This window comes from Mobula birostris, chromosome 10, assembly GCF_030028105.1.
Source record: "Mobula birostris isolate sMobBir1 chromosome 10, sMobBir1.hap1, whole genome shotgun sequence".
NCBI classification, from domain to species: Eukaryota; Metazoa; Chordata; class Chondrichthyes; order Myliobatiformes; family Myliobatidae; genus Mobula; species Mobula birostris.
In genome coordinates, this window is record NC_092379.1 from 35755740 (window position 1) to 35782071 (window position 26332).

Sequence of the window (26332 nt, forward strand, 5' to 3'; positions counted from 1 at the left end):
ACCTTCTACCTGATAGTTGAGGGGTAGTAACTGTTATTGAACCTGGTGGTGAGAGTCCTGAGGCTTCTGTACCTTCTACCTGATGGTTGAGGGGTAGTAACTGTTATTGAACCTGGTGGTGTGGGTCCTGAGGCTCCTGCACCTTCTACCTGATGGCAGCAGCGAGACGAGCGTGGAAAAGAAAGATGGTGTTGTCTTTGTGATTCCTCTGTTCACGTGTTAATGCACAGATTGCTGCTATTGAAACCCGCTCTATCTTTGTTACTCATTTGGTTTCTCTTGCCTTTAAAGCTTCAGAAAACCGTGGGTCCTGAAATTGCGGAAAATGATCTGGTTCCTGCTTTCCAAAACCTGTTGAAAGATTGTGAGGCTGAAGTGCGAGCAGCTGGGGCCAACAAAGTTAAAGGTTGGTTGGGAATTCTCATTCTTGTCTTTTCCATCCGGTTAAGATGTTGTTGGTGAAGCACAGTGACAACTTTCTGGCAGCAGAAACAACTATCAATTACTTTAGTAATAGACTCTTGTTCTGGGCAATGACACTGCAATCTGTGCCTGTAACTTTCCTAGTGGAGATGAGCCTTTGATCCAGCTGTACAACCTGGCATTTTGCAGTGCAGTCCTGAACATTATTTGCTTCCGTTTCTTGTCTGCACAATTTGTCTTTTTTTCCTGCGCATTGTGTGATTGACGGTTTTCTGGTTTTTAATAGGTTCTGTTGGGTTCCTTTGCTTTGTGGCTGCCTGTAAGGTTGTGTATAGTACACATGGTGGTTGCACATTTTGTCCGACGATGACAGGAAACCTGTGCGGGAGAGTTTTTAAAATGGAAAACCCTTTGCACTGTGGCAGTTCCACTCTCTTGGCCTCAGAAGTCCGGGTCCAGTGGTATGAACAAGCGCCAGAAGAAACTGGGGTCTTCTTGTTTGCAGTGGATGACCAGGACGCTTTCTGTGTCTTTTCATGCCCCTCGTTCTCCACAGAGCGATGCAGAGCCACCTTCCTGGCCATTGGGCTTTACTGTAGATCGCACCCGCCCAGTCCGCTGAGGCTGACTTTGCGTGCTAGGACTGGCTTGTCCGAATCTCACCGGAGTATGAGACTGCTGTCACGTGCAAATGGCTGCTTGCAGCCACAGGGGAGAGATGAGTGTCCGGTGGGGAGCACAGGTGAGTGAGCTGCCCCGGAATGGACACGACAAGCCCCTTCACCAGAGGTGCGACCCCTTCCCTGGACACCCCTGAACTTTGAACTCCTGTGAAAGATGTAAACAAGGTTGAAAGAATGCAGAGAAAATTTACAAGGATGTTTCCTGGTCTGGAGGACCTGACTTAGAAGGAAAGATTGAATAGGTTAGGACTGTATTCTTCAGAATGCAGAAGATTGAGAGCAGATTTGATGGAGGTACAATATTATGGGGGGGTATGGATGGGATAAATGCAAGCAAGTTTTTTCCACTGAGGTTGGGTTGGACTACAACCAGAAGTCATGGGTTAAGAGTGAAAGGTGACAGCTTAAGGGGAACATGAGGGGAAACTTCTTCACACAGAGGGTCATGAGAGTGGAACGAGCTGCCAGCACAAGTGGTCCATGCAGTTTTGATTTCAATATTTAAGAGAAGTTTGGATAGGTACATGGATAGTACGGATATGGGGCGGGGGGGGGTGTTATGGTCCTGCTGCAGGCAGATGGGAGTAGACAGTTTGAATTGTTCAGAATGGACGAGAGGGGCCAAAGGGCCTTTTCTGCGCTGTGCTTTTCTATGACTCTATTTAATGTGGTACCACATATCCAGGTGACACTTCTCCAAGTGAGAACAGCATGCCAGCATGCCTCCCCTTTGGCATCCTGATCTGATCCCAGAACTGGATGACAGCAAATGGAAAGGAATTGTGTGCCACTTGACTTCATGTTCCGATGGTGGCTGCTCCTTACAAAGTGCACTTCATTGCTTGTGCAGAGTCTTGAAAGGTTGTGAGATTGTGAAAAAGAGTGAATGCTGTTCTTTACGTTTGTACCACTGACTGCCTAACCCGAGGCCCTCCGTTGGTCAGGGTCCACCATGGATGTTACGTGCAGCTGTCTACGTGATACGTAAGCCAGGGCAGTATGATATGGAGAGTAAGCTGTTGCCCATGTAGCAGGCTCCCCCTCTCCACGCATCTGATGAATCCAAAGGATCGGCAGAGACCGATACAGTTTGGTACCAGTGGCATCGCAGGAGTTGCCAGTCAGCGTTGAACTCAACGTCGGACTGCCTCGGAGAATCCGGCTCCGGATTTTTCCCTCGGGGTTTACTCCAGGGAGAATGTACAGATGTGCCAGAATTGAACCTGTGCTGTCTGACTCTTGATGTTTACACTGTAGGTGCTGGCCTTGCTTTTCCTTGTGCGACTTAAATTGTGCTTCAGAATGTATGTTTTCTCTTGCCACTATCTTGTGAGAAGATACAAATATTAAGGCAGATGCTTTTCAGCAATTGCTTAATCTGTTAAACTTTATTGATTTATCATTGTGGTGAGAGTGTGGAACGAGTTGCCAGCGCAAGTGGTGCGTGCAAGCTCGATTTCAACATTTCAGAGAAGTTTGGATGGGTACGTAGATGGTAGTGGTATTGAGGGCTATGGTCCAGATGCAGGTTGATGGGAGTAGGCAATTTAAATGGATCGGCACAGAATAGATGGGCTATTTCTGTGCTGTACTTTTCTCTGACTCCATTGTTTTGTTTGAGAATAACTCTCTAACATGCAGTACTCTATCTTGCAGATTTCTGTGAAAACTTGCCAGTAGATTGCAGGGAGACTGTCATAATACGTCACATCTTGCCGTATGTTAAGGTAATATGCCTTCTGAAATTCTTGGCTGGTTATACAGTCTATCTAAAATTAATGTAGCAACCCATCTCATTCACTTCAGGAAAAAGTCCCTCAGTAATTTGGGTGGGCCTGAAACGAGGATTCAGGCACCATTTATCAGTGTGAACTGCTTGTAACTGGAAAAGCTCAGTGTCCAAGCACGAGTCACATCTTGCCCCCTCTCCCGCCCCATGCCCCTCTCCCGTCCCATCCCCCTCTCCTGCTCCCTCCCCATCCCCCTCTCCTGCTCCCTCCCCCTCTCCCAAAGCGCTGAGTTCTGCCAAAGGGTTTTGGACAGAAATGTCGACTGTCCTTTTCTCCATAGGTGCTGCCTGGCCTGCTGAGTTCCTCCAGCATCTTGTGTGTGTTGCTGGTTTTTTAACATGGTGTTGGCTGCCTGGAGTGATGGTGGAGGCAGATATATCGAGGACTTTTAATGACGTTTAGATAAGCACACAAATGTGAGGAAAACGGAAGAATATGGACATCGTGTAGATTAGATTGCCCACTTGATTAGGAATTTAAGTATAACATTGTGGGTTATAGGGCCGGTTCTGTTCCATGATTTATATAAACTAGAATATCAAACTGTAAAAGAAATTATTTAAGAATGATCCATGACTGACCAGGTGGATCATAAGAACGTGGAGGAGGATGGCATCATGACTGAGATATCTAATGACAAACAAGAGAAAATCTGCAGATGCTGGAAATCCGAGCAACACACACAAAATGCTGAAGGGACTCAGCAGGCCAGGCAGCTTCTATGGGGAACAGTACAGTCGACGTTTCTGTAGGTGCTGCCTGGCCTGCTGAGTTCCTCCAGCATTTTGTGCGACTGAGATATCTGTCTGGGTTTTCATTTGATCATTTTATGTGTTTCTTTTCCAGGAACTTGTGTCTGACACCAATCAACACGTGAAGTCAGCTCTGGCCTCTGTTATTATGGGCTTGTCCACCATCCTGGGCAAGGACAGCACTGTTGAGCACCTGCTTCCCCTGGTCTTGGCTCAGCTCAAAGATAAGGTAATTTTATCATGAAGTACAAACTTTAACATACCCCTTGCGTGACTGGTGGCCATCGTGGATAATATTTGATTAGCCTACCGAAATCAGGCAAACACCAATGGAGAGCTTTCTTCTGTGTGCTGTTTGGAAGCTGTTGTCAAGTCCAGAGTGCTGATGAGAGGTCGCTTATTGTTCATTAGGCGATCAAAAAGTTGGTTGTCGTCTCTGGAACTTGTACATCTGCTGAAGGTGACGAGCAGTCCATGCTCCACCACAAGATACAGGTATCTGCATAAGTGTGCCAGAATGGGACATGTTGCAACACAGACTGATGTGTCTCGGGTTTTACTCTCACTGATATCGATTCCTGGAAGGGGACAGCAGTTGGCCCATGTTCATCTGCTTTCTTTCCTGTTGACAAACATTGTAACTGCCGTTTGCTTGAAGCTGTGCGGTGATGTCCAGCATTCTAAAGTGGATAATCACAGATTCTGCAGATGCTGGCAATCCACAGCCACACGCGTGCACACACACATATACACACACACACACACAATGCTGGAGGAACTCAGCAGGTCAGGCAGCATCTATGGAGGGGAATGAACCCTTGGGCTGACACCCTTCGTCAGGACTGGAAAGGAAGGGGGAAGGCGCCAGAATAAGAAGGTTGGGAGGATGGGGGGAGTACAAGCTGGTAGGTGATAGGTAGACCAGGTGATGGGAAAGGTTGGTGTGTAGGGGAGGGGAGTTGAAGGCAGGTGATGGGTGGGAAAGGTGAAGGGCTGGAGAGGATAGATAGTAGGGGAATTAAGGTTTATGGGGAAAAGGCAGGTAGGTGGAGCTTAGTTTATGGACAGATCAGCCATGATCTTACTGAATGGCGGGGCAGGCTTGATGGGCCGGGTGGCCTACTCCTGCTCCTATTTCTTATGTTTTTATGAATCATGAATGGAATAACAACTGTTTCTTCCACCAGAGTCTCTCGAACTGTTCTTTTAGTTTGAGAACTTCAGATAAGAGCAAATGTGCAGTGCGTTCTTTCGAAGCAGTGATGTGAGCTAGTTTGTAATCTTAGTGCATATTGGATTAAAGATGAATCGTTTAATGGTGTGATGGAGCTGTTATTTTTCCATCCATCAAGTTCCTTATTTATTTTGGCATGAACTTAAACAAAACTGTTGCATGTGCAAATTCTGGATTTTTAAATTAATATGGAAATTTGCATTCTTTCATTATTTTTACAGAATTAAGATTATTTTTAAAAATGTAAAAAAAATCTCTCCCCTCTCCTCTCCTTCCTCAATTCCCCACTATGAGCTTTTACTTCTCACCTGTCTATTACTTCTCCCTGGGTCCCCACCTCCTTCCATCTGTCCTGTGGTCCACTCTCTTCTCCTCTCCTCTCTCAGATTCTTTCTTCTCCAGCCATTGACCTTTCCCACCCACCTGTCTTCACCTAACACCTTCCAGCTGGCCTCCTTCCCCTCTCCTCACCTTTATATCCTAGCATCTTCCGCCTCCCTTTACAGTCCCGATAAAAGGCCTCGGCCTGAAACACCGACTGTTTACTCATTCCCATAGATGCTGCCTGAGCTGCTGAGTTCCTCCAGCGTTTTGGGTGAATTGCTCTGGATTTCCAACGTCTGCAGACTTGATTCCCTTCATGTGCTACACCTCAGAAGATTCCCCAAATGTCGGAAATGCCTCGATTTTCCAGGCACAGCTGACAGATTCCAAGTGTACATCTTCAAATTGTCAGCTGTTAATTCAAGCCTTGAATTATTTGTTAGTTTGAAATGAAATCAAGAAAAAAGCCTGCCGAATCATGATTTGAACTGTTGGATAATTTAATAGTAATTAGTATTTTGCATGTATTTATGCCAAAGGTGCAGAAAGATTTCTCAAACGCAGAAATTCAAGTGTTTTTCTTTTGTGAAATGCAGCTTTTCACAAAATGACCGTTGTTTCCTCCCATGGCCCTCCCGAGGAGCTCGCCTGCACTCAGGGAGAGTGAATGGACAATAAAGGACAATTAAGACTCAGGAACAGAATTAGGCCACTCAGCCCATCGTGTCTGCTTAGCCATTCCATCATGGTTGGCTTATTACCCTCTCGGCCCCATTCTCCTGCCTTCTCCCCCGTAACCTTTAACACCCTGACTAATCAAGGACCTGTCAGCCTCCACGTTAAATATACCCAGTGACTTGTCCTCCACAGCCATCAGCGTTGATGGATTCCACAGATCCACCGCCCTTTCACTGAAGAAATATCCTCTCAGCTCTGTTCTAAATGGACGTCCCTGTATTCTGAGGCTGTGCCCTCTGGTCACAGGAAACCTCCTCTCTGTTCTAGGCCTCTTAATATTCCATAAGTTACAATGAGATTCACCCCTCTTCCTTCCCGTCTGAACTCCATCGAGGACAGAGCCGGAGCCGTCAAGCACTCCTCTTGTATGTTTCATTCCCAGGATCATTCTCGTGAACTCTCTCTAATACCAGCACATCTCAGATAAAGGGTCCAAAGCTGCTCACTATACCCGCAACTGCGTTCTGACCAATGCCTTATAAAGCTTCAGCATTACCCTTATATCTTTTCTAGTCCTCTCAAAATGAATGCCAACATTCCATTTTCTTTCCGTACCACCAACTCAGCCTGCAAGATAACGTTTAGGGAACCCTGCATGAGGTCTCCCAATTGCCTTTGCATGTCTGATTTCTGAATTTTCTGCCCATTTGGAAAATAGTACACGTCTTTACTCCTTCTACCAAAGTGCATGGCCATACGTTTCTGGTAGTAGGCACCCTTCGATCCCGGAGATGATGGGTTTGTGCCTCTGGTGGACTGTGTCCTCTCCTGGGCAGGAAGGTTTGAAGGACCGGCTCTTGCCCCTGCAGCAGGCTCCCCCTCTCCACGTCACTCATGTTGTCGAAGGGAAGGGCAAGCGCCAATACAGCTCGGCACCAGTGTCATCGCAGAGGTTGCCGGAGTGAAGCTGTAAACGACATCAAACTGCCTTAGGAGTTTACCCCCAAAGCCTTTCCCATGGGTGGGCATGACTGCAAGGCAGTGGAGGTTTAAAATCAGGGTTTTCCTTCTCCTAAGCGGGCTGCCGCCCAAGGCTGAGGAATCCTACCTACCAGAAACACTTTTGGTCAGTGCAGTATATTCCAACTGCCACTGCCTTGCTATTCTCCCAATCTATCAAGTCCTTCTACAGAATCTCTGCCCCTCCACCTATCTTGGTATCATCCACAAATGTGACCACCAAGCCATCAATTCCGTTGTCCAGATCATTGACATCTGCTTGAAAAGAAACGGTCACAATACCAACCCCTGTGGAACACTAATGGTCACCTGCAGTCAACCAGAAAAGGCCCCTTTCATTTGCAACTCTTTGCTTCCCGTCAGTCAGGCAACCTTCTATCTTTACTAGGACATCTTCTGTAATACCATGGGCTCTTAACTTGTTAAGGCGTCTCATGTGCGGCATCTTGTCAAACTCCAAGTAAACAACATCCACTGACCCTCCTTTGTCTATCCTGCCTGTAATTTCCCCTAAAGGAAACCATGCACTTCCAAGTACTGGAAGCCTCGTATTTATTAATGGATTCCCAACATTTTTCCAACCACTGAAGTCAGGCTGAAGGGCCTATAGTTTCATGTCTTTTGCCTCCCTCCCTTCAGAGTGAAGTGACATTTGGAAATTTCCAGTCCTCTGGAACCATTCCAGATTCTAATGACTCTTGAAAGATTATTACTCATGCCTCCCCAATCTCTACAGCTGCCTCTTTCAGAACCCTGCGGTGTAGCCCATCTAGTCCAGGTGACTTGACTACCTTCAAAACTTTCAGCTTCCCAAGCACCTTCTCCTTAATAAAAGCAACTGCACTCACTTCTGCTAACTGACTCTCGAATTTTTGGCATACTGTGACCATAACTTGGACCATAATGTATAGTACTGTGCAAAAGTCTTAGGCTGGTGTATATAGCTAGGGTGTCTGAGTTTTGCACGGTCCTGTAGTAATTCTTATATACTGCACTGTGCTGCTGCTGCCGCAAAGAAAAATCAAATTTCTTGACATCTGTGAGTGATGATAAACCTCACAGATGTCTGATATGGGTCTCTGATGTGGACTGAGAGTGGGCAGGGGGCAGGGAGAGGGGAGTTGTGTCCCTGTCCCCCTCTTTTGGTGAATGTCGGTGATAGCGCAGGATGATATCGTGGTTCTGCATTTGTGTTTATGGACTGTGGACTTTTTCAGATTTAGGGTTTTTATATTCTGTTTTTTTCATCGCCTTATTCTTTTCGTTTTGTTGTGCGAGGGGAGGGTGTTTGGGGGTAAAATGCTCTGTTCGTTTTTTGTGCGGGGGATGGATTGGGGGGGGTCGATGTTGCTATTCCGTTTTGTGTGTGGAGGGAGGGGTAGTTTTGGGGATCAGATGATCAGGATGCCATTATGTTTTGTACCAGGGCTCGGGAGGTGCAGGTTTCCTGTTTCTCTCTGAATGACTTTCATCTTCTTTCTTTGCTTCGTGGCTATCTGGAGAAGACAAATTTCAGGGTTGTATTTGGATACGTGCTTTGATCATAAACAAACCTTTGACTCTTTGGTTGGGAAAAGGGGGAAGGGAGCGGGAAGCACCAGAGAGACATTCTGTAATGACCAATAGACCAATTGTTTGGAATCAAATGCCCTTGCTAGTGTTCTCAGGGCTGAGTGTGTCTGCACTCGCACCACACCCTCCTGCCCCTGGCAGTCCACCTCAGCCACCTCTCTCACACCCCTCCCGTGGGTGCTCCATTCTCACCATTCCCAACATCCTGTGCTCCCGCCAGATTTACAAACTTGCTCTCCGCTGCACGTTGGCAAGTACAGTTCTGTGCAAAAGTCTTTGGCACCCTGGCTAGATGTGCATGTGCCTAAGTACTGTAAGTGTGAAAGTGGCATTCATATTTCTTTTGTGGGATTAATATTTCATAAATGTCCAAGATGATACTTTGAAAGCAGAGAGTCTGGGGAGCGCCAGTGTGTTTGTCAGACAGCGTTCGCAGTATGAATGTTTTTCACCTTTGCTGTACTCAGAAAATTGCCTTTCCTTCCTAGTGCCCTGAGGTCCGTTTGAACATTATCTCCAATCTGGACTGCGTGAATGAAGTTGTTGGAATTCACCAGTTATCACAGTCTCTCCTGCCAGCCATTGTAGAATTAGCAGAAGATGCCAAATGGAGAGTGCGCCTTGCGATAATCGAGTACATGCCTCTGCTTGCAGGGCTGCTGGTGGGTGGTTTATTCTAAAATGTTTTTATAGTCTATTAGCAATGCTTCCATATGGATGATTTGCAGAATGGAAATGATTGCCCATATCAAATTGATACTTTAGTTTAAAGACGGAAATAACTTTGAACATCTTCTTTCCTTTTGCACCAGAAGCAAATGTGCGATAGTAACAATTATACTTGTAGCCCACTGACATGGGTAGTCTTACTTTAGACTCGGGACTCCCAACCTTTTTTTTAATTGACCATTAACCAAGCAGGGGTGGAAACCCCTGGTCGGGACCATCAGGTTTAGACCCCTGTTTATGGACTGCGGACTTTGTCAGACTTACGGATTTTATATTCTGTTTTTATATTGTCTGTTTCTTTTCATTTTGTTGTGCGAGGGGAGGGTGTTTGGGGGTAAAATGTTCTGTTGGTTTTTGTCTGGGGGGTGGGCTGGGGTTGTTGCTGTTCCATTTCCTGTGTGGAGGGAGGGGTGGTTTTGGGGGGGGCTGATGATCAGGATGCTATTCAATGACTTTCATGTTTTTTCTTTGTTTCATGGCTATCTGGGGAAGACAAATCTCAGAGTTGTACATGATAATAAGTGAGCCTTTGGCCTGCACATCAAACAGATCCAAACAGAAAGGGCAATAAACTCCATACAATCAGATGAGGGGGTGACAACGGTTGTCGCAGAGGAAATAAACAATATCTTTTTGAGATTTTACCAAAATCTGTGCAGCTCAGAATATTCAGATTCAGCTCCACAAATACAAAAGGAATTTCTCGACTTGTTACAATTTATACCCCAAGATGAAACGTCCTTGACCTCACTGGAGTTTAACTTAGAGGCTAAAGAATTATCTGCAGCTATAACTAACATGAAGGGAGGGAAAACTCCTGGGCCCAATGGAGATTCCGACTGAAATATATAAAATCTTTAAGACTAAACTAATACCACCTCTGCTTGATATGTATCAGGAGTCATTTGACACTGGATCCCTTCCCTCCTGTCTTAATATGGCAGCAATCACACTACTATTAAAACCTGGAAAACCACCATCCCTTTGTGGATCTTTTTGGTCAATCTCACATCTGAACAATGATCTCAAAATTCTCTGTAAGGTATTAGTTTGGAGGCTGGAGCCACTGTTGCCAAAAATGGTCCACCCTGACCAAAATGGATTTGTAAGGGAAGGCAGGGTTTCCACAACATTCGAAGAGTGCTTAATATACTTTATGAAAAATCTGGAAGCTCTGATAGTGCTATTCTGTCATTGGATGCCGAGAAAGCCTTCGACAGAGTGGAGTGGAATAGGGGGAAAATTTCTAAGATACAGCTTCTATATTCTAACCCAGAGGCTGAAGTTTTGACTAATGGGCTTTTTTCGGCATCTTTTAAACTCCAACGGGGAACAAGACAGGGCTGTCCCCTATCTCCCCTCCTGTTTATCCTGGCCATTGCGCCACTTGCTATGGCAATTTGAAAACAGGCTAACATAGCAGGAATAACTATAGGAGATGTAGAACATTGCATAGCCCTGTACATGGATGATGTCATTTTGTCAGAACAAGGTTTACCTATTTGGGTGTTAAAATTACTCCTACTATTGATAAAATTATCCCAACTAATTATAACCCTCTCACAGACTCAGTTATTCAACTTACAAACAGATGGACGAAATTGCTCATAAATTTGATTGGACGCATAAACATTCTAAAAATGTCAATTTTACTGAAGTTCCTGTACCTTTTCCAATCTATCTCACTTTCTCCTCCATCATCTTTCTTTTATTTATTTTTTTTTAAATTTTATTTTTATTTGGATAAGGAATTCACAAATATCATGTACTTTTTTCACACATATAACCTTTTCCATTTTTTTATATGTATAAAACTACAATTATTTATACATTCTTAAGTACACATTGAGAAGATATAAAAGGAAAATAAACATTTAAGTAGATAATTATGTACTGTGGTAAATCTAACCAATTAGGCTAAGTAATGGAATTAGTTGTTAAGAAAAATGGTAATAATAGTTTCCATATAACCCTTCTGGACCATTTCCACTGGTCCAAAATGTTGTATATAAGCCTAAGTATCAACCATTGCAGGTGCTTATATCCTAATTTGTTCATGCTTGCTCCTGCCCGCAGACATAATTATCCAATCCCTATGTACTTATTTACTCTTTCTTTTATTTATTAAAGAAATTTTTTCTAATTTCATCTGGAATAATAGATGTCCAAGACTCAGGCTTTCCCTGTTATATCTGCCGTATGATAGAGGTGGCTTACAGCTACCAAATCTTATATGGTATTTCTGGGCGGCCCAAATTAGAGCAGGAATGTTTTATTTTGTTAAGGATCACTCCCCTCCTTGGGTCTCAATGGAATCCCAGTTGATCAATATCCCTCTAGAACTATATATGTATTCAGCAAATAAGAAAAACCTGGTCACACAATCTAAAATCCCTTTCTTAAAATATACAATAATGATTTGGCACGATGCTCTTGCGTAAATGGGTGAGACATCACAGTTATCCCAGTTTACTCCTATCTTTGGTAATGATAGCTCCAGCCCGGCAGAGCGGATCCTAGTTTTAAAACTTGGTCGCCCCGAGGCATAGCTAAGGTGTCTGATCTTTATAATGGTAATTCATTTATGTCTTTTGAAGAACTCAAGGCCACATATAGAATCCAACAGAACACTTTTTTAAATACCTTTAGTTGCAAAGTTTTATTATGTCCAGGCAAAGTTACAGTTTGAAGCTCCCTCCTTTATTTACCCTAGAAGACATCACTCTGAAATTATCTGAAGCTAGGGGACAAGTGTCTGAATTATACATGAAAGGGTTTCTTCTTTTATGTTACTTGCTAAGGCTAATAAAATGGCTTCTCTGTACTGTTAACTGCTGAGACAGTGGTTCTCTATAGCAACTTGTTTGGGTTATAATTACTGATACAGGAATTGTATTCATTTGCTAACCAATTGAGATAGATGGTATTCTTTCTTGTGTGTCTGTAAGCTATTGTTTTTCGTGGGCTTTGGGCAGAAGGCATGATGGGGACAGAGAGAGGAGATGCGAGGAGGGAGATGCTGTAAGCTGGGCAACGGCACGGACCCCGAGCGGGAGTCCGAGGCCCAGGGTCTTCAGCGAGGAGAGGAGACGAGGACAGACTCGTGTGGAGTGTTTAGTCAATCACCGAGGGTGGTCCCATTCGTGGGTCGGTGGAGTTCGGAGGACATGGATTGGAGGAAGGGGGACCCGGTTCTGTAAGAGCTCCAACGAGTGTGCACCGAACTGATAGAGTTACTGACTTGGCACCTTTATTCTATTTGTTTCTACTAACCCATCAGCAAGAAATACTTATAAAGTGTAATCATTTAATCGCATATGGCGTACTGTCTGTTAATTGGTGGTGTGGGGTACATCACACAGCATCCACACAAACTTGATCTCCCCGTTTGGCGGGGCTGAAGGCTGCTCCCCCTAGACGAAAGCGAGCTGAGCGAGTCTGAGGCTTACCAGGGGGCTACATACAAATTGTTTGCAAGTAAATGCAAAGAATCATCAAACAACATGCTACAAGCGTGGAGAACTGATTTGCATGAGAATCTGTCAGAAAAAGAGTGGTCAGAAGCTTGTTCCTTCGTTCAAACCCAGTCAGTGAACACTCTTTCTAAACGGATAACCAGACAGTACATTACTCCAGTCAGGTTTCGTCACTTTAACCCCAACATTCCAGACACATGCTTTAAATGTAATCACTAAAAGGGGTCTCTGTTCCATTGTATGTGCGAGTGCGCCCAGATAATCTGCTTCTGGAAGAAGGTGCTGGATTTGATTAGTCAGATTATTGGAAAAAAGGTGCTCCTTGATCCTAAATTATGTATTCTGAACATTTATCCAAAGGACTTTGTAACCTCCAAAAGTGCAAGGTCTCTGCTTAATATTTGTTTTTTGAAAGCCAGACGTTGCATAGCCTATTCATGGAAGAAACCCACAACCAGTGGACTTTCACAATGGCTGAAAGGAGTGACTTTGTATCTTGCTCTAGAGAAGATCAACTACATCACAGAAAAACAAACTTGGCAAATTTCGGGAAATTTGGGATATTTTCTACAAGTTTCTGGAGAACAATATTTGGGATGATGAAAGTAACAAATTGAATTGACAGGTTGTTTTTAATGGCCGGGTGTTTGCTTTTTTTGTGCGTTGTTTTTCCTTTTATTTCTGATGTATTTTATTTTTCCCTTTTTCTTTAACCTTGTTGCACTTTCAAACCTATGGATGATCGAATGTGTTTACTTTTCATTCTGTGAAAGCAATAAAGAGTTGTTTGAAAACAAATAAGTGAACCTTTGAATCTTTGATTGGGAAAAGGGGAAGGGAGAGGGAAGCACCAGAGAGATATTCTGTAATGATCAATAAACCAATTGTTTGGAAGCAAATGACCTTGAGAGCAGAATTAGTCCATTCAGCCCATTGAGTCTGCTCCAACATTCCACCATGGCTGATTTGTGATCCCTCTGAACCCTATTCTCCTGTCTTCTCCCCGTATCCTTTCACGCCCTGATTAATGAAGAGCCTGTCAGCCTCCATTTTAATTATACCCAATATCGTGGCCTCCACGGTTGTCCATGGAAGTGAATTCCACAGATTCGCCACCCTCTGGCTGAAGAGTCGCTCCTGATCTCTGTTTCTGCCAGGCACTCCGATTTCCTCCTCCATCCCAAAGACGTGCTGGTTGTAAACTGGTTGTTGTAGATTCCTCCTCTGTGTCAGTAACTAGCAGGAGTAGTGAGGTAGTGTTCATGGGTTTGGTGTCCACTCAAAAATCGTATGGCAGAGGGGAGGAAGCTGTTCCTGAATCAGTGAGTGTGTGTCTTCAGACAAATTGTCCCTCCTTTCTGGTAGCAGCAATGAGAAGAGGCTGGTGGGGCCCTTAATGATGGACACTGCCTTTTTGAGGCACCACTCCTTGAAGATGTCCTGGATAATATGGAGGCTGGAGCAGATGATGGAGCTGACTAATTTTATAACTCTCTGTAGCTTACTTAAGCTCTCCTGTATCATACCGATTTAGTTTGTATTTGGTTTTAAGAAGCAAATTGCTCTCAGTTTCGGTGTGCAAACGCAAAGTAGATGTTCTTCAGTAAGGCCTTTGACAAGGTCCCGCATGGGAGGTTAGTTAGGAAAATTCAGTCGCTAGGTATACATGGAGAGTTGGTAAATTGGATTAGACATTGGCTCAATGGAAGAAGCCAAAGAGTGGTAGTAGAGAATAGCTTCTCTGAGTGGAGGCCTGTGACTAGTGGTGTGCCACAGGGATCAGTGCTGGGTCCATTGTTATTTGTCATCTATATCAATGGTCTGGATGATAATGTGGTAAATTGGATCAGCAAATTTGCTGATGACACAAAGATTGGAGGTGTAGTAGACAGTGAGGAAGGTTTCCAGAGCCTGCAGAGGGACTTGGACCAGCTGGAAAAATGGGCTGAAAAATGGCAGATGGAGTTTAATACAGACAAGTGTGAGGTATTGCATGTTGGAAGGACAAACCAAGGTAGAACATACAGGGTTAATGGTAAGGCACTGAGGAGTGCAGTGGAACAGAGGGATCTGGGAATACAGATAGAAAATTCCCTAAAAGTAGCGTCACAGGTAGATAGGGTCGTAAAGAGAGCTTTTGGTACATTGGCCTTTATTAATCAAAGTATTGAGTATAAGAGCTGGAATGTTATGATGAGGTTGTATAAGGCATTGGTGAGGCCGAATCTGGAATATTGTGTTCAGTTTTGGTCACCAAATTACAGGAAGGATATAAATAAGGTTGAAAGAGTGCAGAGAAGGTTGACAAGGATGTTGCTGGGACTTGAGAAACTCAGTTACAGAGAAAGGTTGAATAGGTTAGGACTTTATTCCCTGGAGCGTAGAAGAACGAGGGGAGATTTGATAGAGGTATATAAAATTATGATGGGTATAGATAGAGTGAATGCAAGCAGGCTTTTTCCACTGAGTCAAGGGGAGAAAAAAACCAGAGGACATGGGTTAAAGGTGAGGGGGGGAATTGTTTAAAGGGAACATTGGGGGGGGCTTCTTCACACAGACAGTGGTGAGAGTATGGAATGAGCTGCCAGACGAGGTGGTAAATATGGGTTCTTTTTTAATATTTAAGAATAAATTGGACAGATACATGGATGGGAGGTGTATGGAGGGATATGGTCCTTGTGCAGGTCAGTGGGACTAGGCAGAAAATGGTTCGGCACATCCAAGAAGGGCCAAAGGGCCTGTTTCTGTGCTGTACTTTCTATGGTAAAGAGTTGTCAAGGTCTGAGTCAGAGTCACGGGCAGAGCTTGTGGTTGGACTACTCAGCCACGTGGTTACCCTGGGAATTGTTAGCTGTGCTGGATATGAAGCAAAGTAACCTGAGAATTATGCAAAGGCTAACTTGTTCCCAGTGACTGAATGTAGAAAGTGGAATGTATTAACCACATGGGAGACGTGAATGTAGAATGGTGCACTGTCATGTCGAAGAGAGATACTGTGCGGGTCAGGAGTGTGGGATCTGTAATCTAAATAATCCAGCACATGCATAATTACATTTAAATCGTAAAGTTGAAATAGCACCCTGCTGTGGATGTGGTAGCATAGGATTCACTGGGTTATTTATTTAAAGGTACACGGAGGAATAAGGCCCTTCCTGCCCTTCGAACCGTGCTGCCCAGCAATCTCTGATCCAACCCTAGCCTAAACAGGGACAGGTAACAGTGATGAATTAACCTCCCAACTGGTGCGTCTTTGGATTGTGAGAGGAAACCCGCGCGTTCCGCAGGGAAAATGTACTGGCTCCTTACAGGTGACATCAGAATTCCCAAGCTGTAATAGTGTCACGCCAACTGCTACGCCACCGATAGTGGTTAGTAACGTTCTTACTGTCTGCATTAAACCATCGGACACTTTTAAGATTTTTCCTATTTTTCATGGATCATAGTCCTGGTATTGACAGAAAGAAATTAATTAAGGATAGTCAAAATACTAGATGCAAGTACCTTAGATAGGGTATCTTCTGTGTAGCCTTCTGCCACGGCACAATCTAGTTTTGTGCAGTTTATTAGAGCATGTTGCCAGTCTTTCTTGTGTGACCCCTTCACCATTGGCTCAAAGGAGTTAGCAAACTGTACTGGTAAGTAGCGAAAGGTGAAGACGGCTAGAATGCAAATGTGGCAAGTTGGCATGTTCTACTAGAAATTCGAGGGGTTATTTTATCAACATTCTTTCTTTTGTCAAAACCTGTTTAGGGAGTGGAGTTTTTTGATGAGAAGTTGAACTCCTTGTGCATGACGTGGCTGGTGGATCGCGGTGAGTATCGCCTTGATGAATCGTTACTTCTGTTGAACGAAAGTCCTTCAAAGTTGTCCATGTCATCTTACTGGTGCTTCCATGATGCTGAGTGACCCTACCAGGTGCCTAACCAAAAATCCTTCATCGTGCTTTGTCACATCCTCAAAGGATTGGGTCAGGCTCAAGACACGACATGCCCCTCACAAAGCCATGCTGACTCTCCGGAATCAGACTATGCTTCTTGTAAATCCTGTCTGTAGGAATCTTCTCCTATAATTTGCCCACCGGTGAAGTAAAACTGACTGGTCTATAATTCCCAGGGTCATCCCTACTCTCTTTCCTGAACAAGGAAATAACATTTGCCAACTTCCAATCATCTGGTACTTCCTCCGGTGAGGACTGGCCAGTGAGGATGCCCAGATCGTCACTAAAGGTGCAGCAATCTCTTCCCTTGCTTCCCGTAGTAACCCTGGGGTATATCACATCTGGCCCCGGGGACTTATCTATCCTAGGGCTTTTCAAAATTCCAGAACATCCTCTTTCTCAATGTCAACACGTTGCAGCATATCACTGCCCGCACAAGCATCAAGGTCCCTCTCACTGGTGATTACTAAAGAAAAGTATTCATTGCGGATCTCCCCCAAAGTCCACCGACTCCAAACATTTTGCCTCTTTTAGCTCTGGCCGGCCCAGACTCTCACTCTGGCCATCCTCCTCTTCTTCAAGTTTGTTCTTCTGAATCCAACTCGCCAAGTCCTTCTCGTGGCCCCTCCTAGTTCTCCGAAGTCCATTCTTCACTCCCTTACTGGCCACATTGTAACCCTCTGGAGCCCAGGCTGATCTTTGCATCCTATGCTTCTAGACTAGCTGTTGCGCATCTCTTGTCAAGCATGGCTCCTTCACCCTTCTGTTCTTTCCCTGTCTCAGTGGGACAAAACTCTGCAGAGCTCCATCCAAGTGAAGCCCAAAATGACTTCCACATTTCAATTGTGTGTTTCTGAGTGCATTCATCCCAGTTTGTACTCCCAGGTTCCTGCCCAATGTCTAATACCATCATAGTTCAAACACCGGCGCCCCCCTCCCCCCCAGTTATTACCGCTGCAAGCAATCTTGTCGTACTCTTGTACACATGGCAACAAGAAACAGACTTGACTTTGACCGATACGTTTATTTATTTAATTATTCGAGAATAGCATGGAACAGGCTCAACGAGACGCACTGCCCAGCAACCGGCCGATTTAACCCTCGCCTCATCACAGGACAGTTTACAATGACCAATCAGACTACTAAGTAATAAATAATGGTAATCTATTCGAAGTATTTTTTAAGTATCTAATGGGGCGACACAGTGGCGTCTGGTTAGCGCAACACTTTGCAATTGGGTTCGATTCCCACTGCCACCTGTGAGGAATTTATATGTTCTCAGCCTGACTGCGTGGGTTTCCTCCGGGTGCTCCTGTTTCCTCCCAGAGACCTACTTGTTGGTAGCTTAACTGGACACTGTAAATTGTCCTATAATTAGGCTAGGGTTAATCGGGGCTGGCTCGCAGGGCAAGAAGGGCATGTTCCATGCTTTTTCTCAATAAATAATTAATAATAAATAAGTATATTAAAATGCTACTTTCCAAGTGCATAATTTCCTCCATTGTGTGTAACTTGGTATGGAACAGGTCTACACTTTAAAGAAGGTGGTACGAGCATTTCATTTCGGAACTTTGTATTTTATCAGCAAGGTACATATTTGAAAATCAAGTAGTAACGGCGATCAGATCATTTCTTGACCTGTGAATGCTGTCTTGCAGTGTACGCCATTCGCGAGGCCGCAACCAACAACTTGACCAAGTTGGTGGAGAAGTTTGGCAAAGACTGGGCAGAATCCACTATTGTGCCGAAAGTACTTGCCATGGCCAGTGACCCCAACTACCATCACAGAATGACCACCCTGTTCTGCATTAACGTGAGTATAGCTTTGAAAATGTACTTGCCATGGCCAGTGACCCCAACTACCTTCACAGAATGACCACCCTCTTCTGCATTAACGTGAGTATAGCTTTGACAATGTACTTGCCCATGACCAGTGACCCCAACTACCTTTACAGAATGACCGCCCTGTTCTGCATTAACGTGAGTATAGCTTTGACAATGTACTTGCCATGGCCAGTGACCCCAACTACCTTCACAGAATGACCACACTCTTCTGCATTAACGTGAGTATAGCTTTGACAATGTACTTGCAATGGCCAGTGACCCCAACTACCTTCACAGAATGACCACCCTCTTCTGCATTAACGTGAGTATAGCTTTGACAATGTACTTGCCCATGGCCAGTGACCCCAACTACCTTCACAGAATGACCACCCTCTTCTGCATTAACGTGAGTATAGCTTTGACAATGTACTTGCCCATGGCCAGTGACCCCAACTACCTTCACAGAATGACCACCCTCTTCTGCATTAACGTGAGTATAGCTTTGACAATACTTCCATTACACTTCACAAGCTGCTAAAATATTTCATGAATAAAACGTACAGTTAGAACACACACTAAAGAAAAAAGAATTTAACAAAAATACTATGGATTTGTTTAAAATGTTCTTTTAATATATTCTTTGTGAATGTTTAGATTCTGCAAAAAATCAATTAACACTTTGCCAAAGTTGCTCCTTCCAATATTGACATCTGCTTGATACGAGCTTCTGTGCTTGCGTTATTTGCTGAGGTGTAGTGGTGTTTTGTGTTTAATCTGCAAGGTGTCTGGAGTAAAAATTGAGTTGAGGACGAGACTTTTTATGATTTCGTGGAGCAGAGTTCCTAACCGTCCCTGTGGAAATGGACTGATGGTGTTAGCTGAAGGACAACTGATTTAATGACCTGTTGACCCACCAGATGGCTTACAGCTTTCAAGTTTTATTTCACAAGGGCCTGTTTCTGTGCTGTAGTGGACTATGGCTCTGTCTTTTGCTTAGAGATCTGAGTACCTTGAAATGGACTTTATACATTATCTGGCTGAGGGAATTGTAAGTTTTTTGACGCAACTAGTTTCAATTTACAAGTGTACTTAAAGGCCCCCACAGTCATTCCAGATGCAGAATTAACTTCTTTCCCTGGATTTATTTGATGGGCCTGGGCTTTGCTGGAGTTTGGACAAGGTGAGGGAGAGATTCAGTTGAAATGCCTAGATAAAATGGATGTTTCTAAAAATGGGTGAGTCTAGGACCGGAGGGCACAGCCTTTGGAACAGAGGGATATCCCTTTAGAACGGATATGAAGAATTTCTTTAGCTGGAGCGTGGTGAGTCTAGGGAATTCATCGCCACAGGCGGCGATGGGAGGCCAAGTAATTGGGTGTATTTAAAGTGGAGCTTGATAGGCTCTGGAGGGTGTCGAGAGGTCTGCACGACCTGGCGTTTTTGCGGTATCCTCAAGGATTTGGCAAGCTGGACTCTCAAGAATGCAGGTGCAGCGGCCGCGGCCATTGCTGGGAGTGGACTTAAGGTTGGATGAGAGTGGCCTGAGAGGGGAAAATGAAGTGGTGTTCAGTCGATTTCAGCAACGAGCCAGGCTAAAAAGTTTAAGGAGTCGCAGGGGGAAAGACTAACTTCTCTGTGAGGCTTTACACACCTCAGCAGTGAACCGACTGTCACTGTCAGCACTTGTCTCCGCACTGAATTGACTTGCTGGCTGTGCCCTGCGACCATTGGGACCCTGGCTCAGAATGCTGAACTGGCTCCTTGGCTGTGGACTGCAACCATTGGGCCCCTGGACTGGTTTCACTTCTCTCAGCACAGAACTGACTCCCTTGCTGTGGCCTGCAGCCATCTACTGATCTAAACTGGCTCCCTGCCTGTGGGCCTAATTTCAGTGACCCTGCGGTTCATGTTCTGTGTCTTACTGGTTTACTATTTTTTTATTCTTGTTTGCCCGATTTGTTCTTTTTGGGCACATTGTGTGTCTGACAGTCTTTGCTGTGTAGGATTCTTTCTTTTTCCATGGATTCTCTTGTGTTTCTTTGCTTTATGGCTGCCTGCAAGAAGACGAATCTCCTGCTTGTATATGGAGTTCATACTTTGGTAGCAATGTACTTTGAACTTTAGACCTCTGGATCAGCAGGAACACCTCAGAAAGATATGCCTGCGCGGGCTGGACCAAAACAGGGCTAACAGCCTGCGGGAGTGCTCGCTGGGATTCAAACTCATAGGGATGGGCCACAGGCCACATTTACAGTTGAGGTGGCCGTGCAGTTAAATATCGAAGGGAAACAAAGCAAGCCCCAGTCAGTCTGATAAGAAATGCAAGATTATATTTATTTAGGTGTAAGCAACGTTACTAGTAAAGCAAATGAGCTCACAGGAGGGTGATATTGTTACTGTCATAGAGAGGATTGAATGGCTGAACGATTCACTCAGTGAATGGTGTGGTGGGCGTGGCACCGTAATATTGATTTATTACTGAAATATCGAGGAGGAGGACATTCTGGGACACACCTTACTAATCCACAAGCCTCTACTGGTGAACTTCCAGTAAGATGGCGGTGTGCTGGGGCGCGGCGGGTTCTACGGGGCCAGCCAAACGTGTTACTATCTTTTGTTTATTTCTTTGCGATCTCAAGACCCTGCTGGAAGTTCAGCACTCAGAGAGTGCTGCCGCCTACCCCATCGGCGTAGAAACTGAAGAAGCTGGACTTGGGGCAGATCGTTCTGCTCCCCGCGTCAGAGAGTCAGCAATGTGGTTGGCGTGCAGAATGGCAGCGAGCAATTGTCTTAGTCTCTTTTCTTGTGATTGCAAAACCCTGTTTGGCATTGTTAATGTGTAATGCTGCAAGTCTGGTCTTCTGATTTATTGCGGACTGCAGGGGCTGGCAGCAGGGGTGACTGACACCCCTGCAGGGTGAGCGGATGTGGCCTCAAGCCATGGGGCCGCCTGTTTGCAGCCACCCAGGAGAGAGGCATCAAGAGCTGGCACTGGAGGTGGTGTAGCGCATCGGTTAAGCTAACGTTGGTGCTGTCCCTCTCCCCCAAAGTGTTTGCTTGGCAGAAGGCAGGATGTACGTGTTCAACTACAGACTGCTGCAACATTCATGGACTCAGGGACTTGGACTGTATTTGTTGTGTGACTATATTTTACTGCTATATGTGCCACGTGCTGTGTATGACTGTTGGTACTGTGTTTTGTACCTTGACCCTGAAAGAACACTGTTTCGTTTGGATGTATTCATGGGTATTCATGAATGACAATTAAACTTGAACTTGATGTAAACAGCCAAGAACAGCAAAACATTGGAATATTACCTGCAAGCTGCACACCAACCGGACTTGGAAATATATTGCCATTACTTCTGAAACCCCCTTTTCACTGGGCGTCTCTGGAAATGCAACCTTTTAGCCCCTCGCAAACAGCCACTGGACTCCGCGGGGAGAAACTTCAAGCTTCGTACATCTGAGGTGTATGTGACTTTGGTCCCGCAAAATCCGTGAGGTTGGGATGTCTCACCTACCCAAACCCCGGTTTGTGTGAATGCTGTGTGATTTACTGCCCCTGGCAATCACCTGTGAACAGAAAATAACAAATTGTACACTGCATAGAATTATTCAGGAGTATATTTAAGAATGTTAACTTAAGCAAAGAGTTATTAAAGGAAAGAAAGAGGAAAAAAACAAAAAGGGCCCATTCTACTTAAAAAGTCACGTATACAGTGGAGCTCAAATCTTGAACTTCTCTGTAAATCGCGTGCTGGACCCTTCCTCCATCTGCGTGAAAGCACACAACACCTTCCGAAGGTCACTGGAAATCCATCTTGAACAAAGAGGCTTTCCCACGGGATTATTGGTCCTTCCTCGTCGAAGCCATTCATCTGCACAAAGCACCTTGTATCGTCCACCATCTTCCCTCCTGTCTTCTCCCAGCTCCCGCCAAACAAAGACCTCTCTGCCCAGTAATCTCTAGCACCTTCTCCCAATTCTACCATCCTGATTGGATGACACCTCATTCCTGAGCTCAGACCCAAACAGGCTGAAAGCAGAACAGATTGCTCTTACAGAACTGCTAAAATGAAATGCCTACAGCATAGCAGTAAAAATCTGAACCAGGGCATTGACTCTGACTGGGTGAGAACCCTGGATCACCCACCCTAACTGCATTGTGGGTGCACCCACACCTCAAGGACTGCAGCCCACCACAAAGGAATTAAATACCACTTCAACCTGCGATGCCCACACATTCCTTGGAGGAATATGCAAAAAGAGCTTCAAGTAACAGAGTACAGGTAGTCCCTAGGAGTGGTCACATGTGACAGCTCTCCCAGTATTCAGCATGAGGTACAGGAGCAAGGATATCAGAATCAGGTTTAACGTCACCGGCATAATGTCGTGAAATTTGTTGTCTTTGTGGCATCAGTACAGTGCAACACATGATAACAGAGAAAACTGTGAATTACAGTAAATATATAAAATAATAGTGCGGAAACAGAAATAAAAAGTAGTGAAGTAGAGCATGGGTTCAGTGTCCATTCAGAAATGGCAGAGGGGAAGAGACTGTTCTGGAATCGCTGAGTGTGTGCTTTCAGGCTTCTGTGCCTCCTTCCTGAGGGTAGCAGTGAGAAGAGGGCATGTCCTGGGTGGCGGGGTCCTTCACCATGGATGCCGCCTTTTTGAGGCATCGCTCCTCAAAGATGTCCTGGATACGAAGGAGAAAGGCAAAACACAGTTGTACGAGTTATCAGGTTATAGCAGTACAGAACCTCAACCTCTCTGATATCAGCACGAACGATTTCAAAGGGAATGGCCCAAAGGAGGGGGTATCCAGGAAAACTTCGTGAGAAACAGAGTGAGAGAAGAACAAAGGGTCTCGGCCTGAAACGTTGACTGGCCTGCTGCGTTCACCAGCAACTTCTATGTGTGTTGCTTGAATTTCCAGCATTTGCAGAATTCCTGTTGTTTGAGAGAAGGACATGGTTGGAACACTCAAGCAGGGCAAGAAGCCGATGTATTAGGAGTCTTTAGTGGGGTTGGATATGCAATGTTTCCAAGGCCTGATGAAATGTATCCTTGGCTGTTATGGGAAGGAAGGACTGAGCTCCCAAGGTCTCTTTGAGAGTTCAGTGAAACCCTCTCTCACTGCTCCCCCTCCGTGATCTCTGCTTCCTTTCGACGGGAGTCAGTGAAACCTTCTCTCACTCTGTGATATCTGCTCAGCTCTTTACTTCATCCCTCCCCCCTCCTGGTTTCACCCAGCACCTTGTATTTCTTTCTCCACTCACCTTCCATCCCCCCCCAACTTTTAAATCTACTCATCTTTTTTCTCCACTCCTGCCGAAGGGTCTCGGCTGGAAATGTCGACTGTACTCTTTTCCATCGATGCTGCCTGGCCTGCAGAGTTCCTCCAGCATTTTGTGTGTGTTCCAAGGATCCTGGTAGTTTAAAATCCTAAATTGTCACAGAACAGGTGCCAGGTAACTGGATCCCAGCAGTACGGTGCCTTTCTTCAACGAAGGCAGCAACTGCTAACTACAGAGCTGTGAATCTAACATCAGTGGTAGAAAGGGTGTTGTAAAAAGTCCCGAGGGACGGGATTCAGCTGCACTTGGGCAGAGCTTCATCAGAAATGGTCAGCGTGCAAGTGGTGATTCTGTCGGCCAGTTTGAGTTTCTTGGAGTTACGGGTGTACTCGTGCAGCTGGTGTTGTCTACAGGGACTTCGGTAAATCTTTTGACAAGATCCCCAAACGCGTAAGAGACCGAGGGATCTGACGCAACTTCACAAATTGGGTTCAAAGTTGATATGCTGATCGGCTTTTGTGATTACCCCGTGGTGTACCACAGGAATCTGTGCTGGAACTCTCCTGTAAATGATTTGGATGTGGCTAGAAGTTTAGCAGATGACATAAAAATGTGAGCTTTGTCTTGCGGTGTTAGTGCTAATGATGGTGCATTGGTTAGTTGGCAAACTAAGCAGAGCAATTGTACCTAGGACATAGAACGTTAAAGCACTGTGTTAAAGTGCTGTGCTGATCTTTTAACCTACTCTGAGATCAATCTAACCGTTCCCTCCTACATAGCCCTCCATTTTTCTATCATCTGTGTGCCTATCTAAGAATTTGTCAAATGCCCCCAATGCATCTGCCTCTACCATCACGCCTGGCAGGGCATTCCACACACCCACCCACTCTGTGTGTGTGAAACAAAAATCTTACCTGTGTACCTTCCTCCAATCATCTCAAAATTATGCCTCTGGTATTGGCCATTTCTGCCTTGGGGAAAAGTCTCTGGCTGTCCACTCTATCGACACCTCTCATCCTCCTTCACTCCAAACAGATAAAGCCCCAACTCACTCAACCTTTCCTCATAAGACGCGCTCTCTAATGCAGGCAGCAGCCTGGCAAGTCTCCCCTGTGTCCCCTCTAGATCTTCTCCATGCTTCCTATGACAAGGCTACCAAAGCTGGACGCCAGTGTGGTCTGACCAGAGTTTTATAGAGCTGCAACATTACCTCGCACTCTTGAACTCTATCCCCCAACTTACTCGACCCTCCCCCCGCCCCCGCATCATCGGGGGAGTCTAAAGCCCCGAGGTTAAAAGTGAGAGAGAAAGATGTTAAAAAGGGATGTAAAGAGCAAGATTTTCACGAGTCGGCATGTGAGTGGGGCTGAAAGACAAATCTCCAGAGGTAGGTACAGTTAAGTTGATAGGAAAGGCCGAGGCCCATTCTCCCACCCCTCACCCCATGCGCACTCCCTCGCACACTCTCGCTCTTTCGCCTCACTCACACTCTCTCTCCCCTGTCTAGATTCATCTAGTGTTCACCCCTCTCCCCGAACCTGTTACCACCTCCGTTATTTATCAGAGTCCAACCCTTGTAGCTCTTTGTGTTCCTGCTGTCAGTCCGCACCTTCACACTGTCCCTACCTTGTCCCATCTCCCTCGCGATGTTATTTCCTCGTTCCCCCTGTCGTCCTCTGCCTGTCACTGTCTCTGCTCCTCCTTCGCTCCTCTCCTGCCATCAGTGCACCAGTCACCTCAGACTCCTTTCTCCCCACCATTCCACAGTCCCCCCCCATCCCAGTCCCTGATGCAGGGTTTTGATCCAGTCCACTTTCCTCTCACAGATCTGCATTGAGTTTGTTTGTCGCTCTAGATTCCAGCTTCAGCAGTCACTTGTAATACCCTCTCTGATTAGTGTAACACTCAAACCCTTCCCCCTGTCCCTAGGGCATCTGTAACCCAGGACGTTGTGCTCCCATCCCTCAACCATGTTCCTATACTTACAGGAATAATATAATCCCTGTACTGATCATTGGCCAGCTCACTGGAGTTCTCTGTTAAAACCAGAATATAATATCAATGGTAAGATGCTTGGCATTGTGGAGGATATGAGAGATCTTGGGGTCCGTGTCCATAGGACACTCAAAGCTGTTGCGCAGGTTGACAGTGTTGTTAAGAAGGCGCATGGTGTGTTGGCATTCATCAACCGTGCGAGTGAGTTCAAGAGCTGTGAGGTAATGTGTGGTAAACCATATATATATGTTGTAACTGGGTTACCTGTCTGGACACGTCCCTCTGCTGACTGCTCCTGTGGCTCCTCCCATAGACCCCTAAATAAAGGCGATTGTGTCACTGCTCCTCCTCTCAGTCCAAGAGCAGACACTCAGCATGATGGAGATCACATTTTACTGCTAATAAAAGCCTTTCAATATTTACTCTACTTCCAGTCTTTCGGAGTTATTGATAGTGCATCAAAATGTTACAGCTATATAAGACCTCGGTCAGACCCCACTTGGAGTACTGTGTTCAGTTGTGGTCACCTCACGACAGGCAGGATGTGGATACTATATAGAGAGTGCTGAGGAGAGTTACAAGCATGAAGCCT

The 26332-nt window shown here is 45.3% G+C and overlaps 1 protein-coding gene across 1 annotated transcript in view; it reads left to right on the plus strand.

The window, feature by feature from the left end:
• The window catches only part of LOC140203580 (uncharacterized), a 63216-nt gene that overhangs the window by 13395 nt on the left and 23489 nt on the right, over positions 1-26332 (plus strand). The window contains exons 8-13 of the mRNA XM_072269625.1: positions 292-406; positions 2763-2833; positions 3743-3877; positions 8965-9138; positions 16432-16492; positions 18277-18431. Coding sequence (XP_072125726.1) covers positions 292-406; positions 2763-2833; positions 3743-3877; positions 8965-9138; positions 16432-16492; positions 18277-18431 — 711 coding nt within the window. The remainder of the gene's footprint in view (positions 1-291; positions 407-2762; positions 2834-3742; positions 3878-8964; positions 9139-16431; positions 16493-18276; positions 18432-26332) is intronic.